This window comes from Otolemur garnettii, unplaced genomic scaffold (genome assembly GCF_000181295.1).
Source record: "Otolemur garnettii isolate 467f Iridium unplaced genomic scaffold, OtoGar3 scaffold00031, whole genome shotgun sequence".
NCBI lineage: Eukaryota > Metazoa > Chordata > Mammalia > Primates > Galagidae > Otolemur > Otolemur garnettii.
Window position 1 is genome coordinate 14,803,715 of NW_003852426.1, and position 5,792 is coordinate 14,809,506.

Below are 5,792 nucleotides of genomic sequence, written 5' to 3' on the forward strand. Positions count from 1 at the left end.
CTGCCTCAGCCTCCAAGTATCTGGGACTACAGGCACCACCACAATGCCTAGCTAATTATTATTATTATTGTTATTATTATTATTTTGAGATAGAATCTCAAGCTGTTGCCCTTGGTAGATGCTGTGGCATCATAGCTCATAGCAACCTTCAACTCTTGGGCTCAAGTGATTCTCTTGCCTCAGTTTTTCTATTTTAGTAGAGACAGGGTCTTGCTTTTGATCAGGCTGGTCTTGAATTTGTGAGCTCAAGCAATCCACCTGCCTTGGCCTCCCACATGCTAGGATTATAAGTGTGAGCCACCTCGCCTGTACTATTCCTATTTTTAATAGAGATGGAGTCTCACTCTTGCTTAGGCTGGTCTTGAACTCCTGAGCTTAAGCAATCCTCTCACTTTGGCCTCCCAGAAGTGTTAGGATTATAGGTGAGCCATTGAAACCAGCCTAATCTTTCTCTGTTTTGTTCACAGATGCAAGCCTAGCTCCTAGGATAGTATCTGGCACATAAAGAACCCTCAGTACATTTCTACTGAATGAATGAATGTGTTCACCTAATCTCTGTTACACTGAATATCCCAAGGGCAAGATTTAGCTTTCTGTTCAGCACAGAGTAGGTACTGGGTAATTTCTACTTCAAACTAGTCACTGGGGCGGTGATGCCTGTAGCTCAGTGAGTAGGGTGAGGCTGCATACACTGAGGCTGGTGGGTTTGAACCTGGCCGGGGCCAGCTAAAACAATGACAACTGCAACAACAACAACAACAAAATAACTGGGCGTTGTGGAAGGCGCCTGTAGTCCCAGCTACTTGGGAGGCTGAGGGAAGAGAATCATTTACGCCCAAGAATTTGAGGTTGCTATGAGTTATAACGCTATGGCACTCGGCCCTGGGGGACAGCTTGAGATTCTGTCTCAAAAACAAACAAACAAAACAGTCACTGATTCATTTAGCAAAGACATGTGCTTAGAGCTGGAGGGGCATCAAATACCAAGACCTTCTCTTCCCTGAGAGTGGGGGTCCCTGGCTCCTATGCCCTCTTCATTCCACAAGTCCTGATGCTGCCTGTACCTTGCCAGTTTTGCAGTTGGAGGTCCAGGGAGTGAGATGGTCCTCTGCCTGGCTCTGGTTGCGCCTCCAGCAGGCAGCGGGCACAGGCCAGGTGCTGGCGCTGGCAAGCCACATGCAGAGCTGTGTCACCATGCCGGTCCTGTAACACCCGACTGGCCCCCTTCATCACCAGTGCCTGAACTGCGCCCAGCTGGTCCAGATGTACAGCCAGATGGAGTGCTGTCTGCAGGTACAAAGAGAGTGTCACAGGCTACTGCAACATGTTTTCACCTTTGGGAATTTGCTAGGGTGGGCACAGGAGTCACCAGCTGCCAGCACCTACTTTGAAAGCAGCATATAAAGGCCATATTCCCAGTCTTCCAAGGAAATATTACCAAGCCCTTCCTCCTGTTATGCCCCCACAAACTCTTGGAACCCCAATTCTGGAAGCAGGGTGAAGAAAGTGGCCCCTACTTTTCCTGTAGGTCCCCTATCCTCTGGAGAGAAGATACACAGGGGCAGAGTTTAGTCCCTTACCCTTTGGGGAGACCTATGTTATCTCTTGGGGTTAAACTGTAGGGGTTAGATTGGAGGAGGAAAGACAGGCAGTCTCTACCTGACAAATTCCTCCTTTGAGTCTCTATTCAGATGTTATCTCCAATACTGTGAAGCCTTCCCTGGCTGCTTCACAAAGACACTGGACCCCACACCAGCTGGTATCTGTATCACAACTCTTGATACACTATGATGTATATTTAGGTATTGGCACCCCAGCCCAGGCTTTAGGCACCTTGTTGGTAGAGGCTGAGACTTACTCATATTGGTATCGTTAGCTTCTAGCCCAGTGTCTGGCATATGGTTTCCTGAACAAGTAGACTATGGACTCTGGTGTGACTGACAGGATGGCTGCCATGGCAGAAATAGGCACAGCCCACTCTCTCCACTTACCTGATAAAGGTTATTCTGAATATCAAGGACCTCCTGGGGCAGCAAAGCCAGACAACAGAGCAGCACCGCTGGGGCCTCATGAATCACTGCCAGGTGGACCAGGCTAGGGAAGCAGAGGCAGGGCTTAGAGTCAGGGCCCAGGCCAGAGAGGGTGGGCTGGAGTCTCAGGGTTAAAAGGAAGAATCAACACCTTTCTAGCTACCTAAGGGTAGGTACAGGAAGTGAGACTGTGGGCCAGGAAGTGAAGGGTTAGTGTGGGAAGCCAGGATCCTGAGAGTGGGAGTTCCAAGTTCCCATCACTGGCCTTAAGGAGGGCCTCACCTGGGTGGGCATGTGGGCAGAGTACTGACAGGACAGAAACCTTCCTGTCCACCTTGCCCACACCCACTCTCCTCTGCCCCCAGGGTGCTGCCAGGCCAGCTGCAGCTCAAAGCCAAACTGAAAGCTACTGAAGTAGTCTAGAGGGGGTTTCCATATTTGGGCTCCCCACCTCTCTTGGCCCCAAAAGGGAGAAAAGAAGAAGGGAGATACAGGGTCATCCCTCCACCAGCAACTCGATGCTACACATTCTAAGGGAGAGAAACAGAAGCTCCAGGAAGAGGAACAAGGAGACAGTGCAGCATCCTGTCCTGCTTCCCTTCCCAGGGGAGTACAGAGGGGATGATCCTCAGCACAGACCAGGTGGGGCCTCAGCAGAGGTACCTCCACTCCTCTGTGTACCTCTTGGGGGAGGAAGGGGGGTGTCTGTGCAGTGTAGAAAGCATGTGTTTGTTTGGGGGGGGGTGAGAGTCTTTATCTAGAAGGGGGGCAACTGGGAGGGGAAATTTTAGGCTTGGGGGGTTTCCCCACATCAGGTGGAGAAAATGAAAGCCAGGGCTGAGGGTCTAGGCTGGGACAGCTGCCTTGGGGTATTTGCGCTCTGTGGAAGGGAATAGCTTGGCTAAAAGACTTGACCAGGCTGGGGAAGGGGCTGCTCCAGTAGGAGCAGGTGGGTAGGCTTTGGGGCAGGCAGCAGGATAGGCCCAGGAGAGAGTGACGGAGAGAGGGAGGAACCACTCTGGAAATCCCCTCGGCCAGGGCCTGGTCTCTGGGTCACATTCTTGCAGCCACCTCCCTCTCTCCCCCAGTCTCCCTTCCTCCCACTTCCTCTTCCCACTTCCATACCTACCACAGCCCAGACACTTCCAAAGGAGGAAAGTGTCCCCCTCCTCTCCAGGGAACTACTGGGGAGTCCTGACACTTTTCCCCTACACACATACACACACCCAGTTCAGACACACTTGTCTGTAACTAGAGATGGAAAAGGCTGGGGCTGAGAGGGTAACAAAACAGGGCAGTGACAAAAGTCCCCACTTCCTGGATCAAAGGTCACCATAGGTATCTTGCATTGAGCCCCCAAAACCTTGGAGTTCTGGGCCTGAGGCCTGGTGACCCAGGCACAGAGTACAAAAAGAACTGGACTCATTCCTCTTCCAACCACTGGGTTGAGTCAATGGTCACCCAGGATTAGGACACTTCCATCTCCAAAAAGTGGGTTAGGACAGGCACCTCTTGCCTCTTCTGCCCCAGTTTATTCCAGCATCCCTTATCTGAGACTGCAGCATTCCCCTTCCCTGCCCCCTTTGTGTTTCTTACCCCCAAATCCCAGCTACTCCCTTCTCTGTCAGTGTTTTCTTCTTCTTGAGGGCTAAGTCTTCAGTTGGCCAACCCATCCCACACAAATGCCTCTTATTTCAACTGCCCTCTGGCCCAGTCCCCACCAAACTCCACCTGGGCCTGGGAGAGGAAAGGTAAAATGATGGGGTCAGACAGGACAGTGAAGGAGACTTGGGGGGTTTGGAAGGTGGAAGAGAAGATGTCAGGCTGACTCCAGCCCTCACTTCCCCTTTCTCAGCAGAGGAAGTAAGCTCAGGCAGCCAGCTGCCTGTCTTGTCTGCTGGGGCACTTTTGCCCCAGCCTGGCTCACCCTCTCCTCCTCAGGGCCAGCTCCAATCCTGCCACCCTAGTGGCACCCCCACCCATAATCTCAACTGGTAACCTGTAACTGGCACCTCTTGTTCCTTGAGACAGGGATTTCTGAGGTCAGGAGCTGGGAATCCCAGATATTAAGCAAACAAGGATGCCCCCTCCCCCAGCAAGAAAAAAAACTGGACTGGTCAGGGGAATTTTCTCTTCTTAGAGGTGAATTATTGGTAGATTTCCAAGATGCCGCCTGGGATTCCAGGTGCCTGGGTAAAGGCTCTACCAGCTCTGCCCACCCTCAAAAAGGAGGGCAGGGCAACAATGCCGGGTCTTCTAATCTGGGCCTGGCTTGACCTCAAAAGTGGGCTGGGAGTTAAGTTTCGAGTTTGGAAGAGAGAGTGAGGACTACTGTTCCAAGGAGGGTGCCTTGAAGAAGCCTCGTGGTACAGTGGGGTCCCCGGCCTCCTGCGGCTTCTGGGGAGGCCCAGAGTTAGCATCTCCTTTCAGCCTAGCCCCCATACTTACGTGTCTCCGTCCTCAGAGATGTAAGTGAGGGCTTCCAGTTGCTGAGGGCTCAGCGTCCCCGTGGGAGGCAGCGACGGGCGTGGGGCTGGGTCCACGGCCTCGAGGCCCCCCAGCAAGGACAGGGGCTCAGAGAGCGAAGAGGAGCCATACGTGGAATCAGCCCGCTCCCCATCCGCGTCTTCCTTCTCCTGTGGCTCCTTGGCGGTCCCCGGAGCATGGGTCCAAGGCTGGGGGCCGCCGCCATCCGAGGGCCCGGAGGCTGGGGTTGGGGTGGGCTCGGGTAGGGAGCGCAGAGAGCGCAGAGACTCTATGCCGGAGTCATATTGGCTCTCGTCCGCCTCGTCGGCCCCCTTCCGCGCCTCCGACATGCCCGCGGCACCGGCCCGCGGGGGCCCGGTCTAAGCAGATCCTGCTCCGAACTCTGGGCTCCGGCGCGCCGCCTTTCCGGGTTGCAAGTCCGCCTAGCAGAGCGGGTACCCGACAGGCAGAGGCCTCCTTCCCGGGTTGCGGGGCTCTGAGGGGTCGGCGAGAAGCGAAGACACGGTTTACGGCGCTGGCCTGGTCCACAGCGGCGGTTACTCAGGGCAGCCGGCGGCCCAATTTGGTCCTCCCCTCGCCCCGCCCCTCGGACCAACGAAGTAGCCGCGCGCCGACTGGCCCCGCCCCAACCTGCTCAGGACCCGCGCTTCCGGACAGAGGCTCCGCCCCTCTGGAATCCCCCTTATCCCGGTCTCTGCGTAGGCTCGGAGTCCATGGTTACCGAGTCCTGAGTCACTCCTTCCTTGATTCATTTAACCACTCATTCATGCATTCAGTCATTCATACATTCATTCGTCCATTCATTTATTCACTCTCTTCCCCTTCCCCCTCCATTCCATTCATTAATTCCACGTGTTTATTCTTTTTTCACTTCTTGTGTTTCTTCATTCATTTCTTCTAAAGGAATATTTATTGTCTGCATAAATTGGAGTCTTGTGGGGAGGGCACGTGGGTAGTGGGACCAAGTATCATGGCTTCCTATCCCCTGCCAATTTATTTTAATTTCTCTTGCTTTCTCATTTTCTCTTATCAGTGCCCAGGAGTATTTGTAGGGAAAGGAGACACCCATTATCTTTAAAGGAGAAGTTCTCCTTTGGCTCCTGGGTAGAGTCTCCTGTGTCAACTTCTTTTTTTTTTTTTTTTTTTTTTGAGACAGAGTCTCAAGCTGTCCCCCTGGGTAGAGTGCCATGGCTTCACTGCTCACAGCAACCTCCAACTCCTGGGCTCAATCGAGTCTTCTGTCTCAGCCTCCCAAGTAGCTGGGACCACAGGCGC

General features: G+C 53.5%; 1 protein-coding gene across 1 annotated transcript in view; it reads right to left on the reverse strand.

Annotated features, from left to right (window-relative positions):
* NFKBIE (NFKB inhibitor epsilon) overlaps positions 1 to 5,269 on the reverse strand; it is an 8,840-nt gene extending 3,571 nt beyond the window's left edge. The window contains 5 exon segments of the mRNA XM_012804744.2: positions 1,065 to 1,287; positions 1,992 to 2,094; positions 4,479 to 5,090; positions 5,092 to 5,201; positions 5,204 to 5,269. Of these exon segments, the coding sequence (XP_012660198.1) occupies positions 1,065 to 1,287; positions 1,992 to 2,094; positions 4,479 to 5,090; positions 5,092 to 5,201; positions 5,204 to 5,269 (1,114 nt within the window).
* Between the last annotated feature and the right edge of the window lie 523 nt (positions 5,270 to 5,792).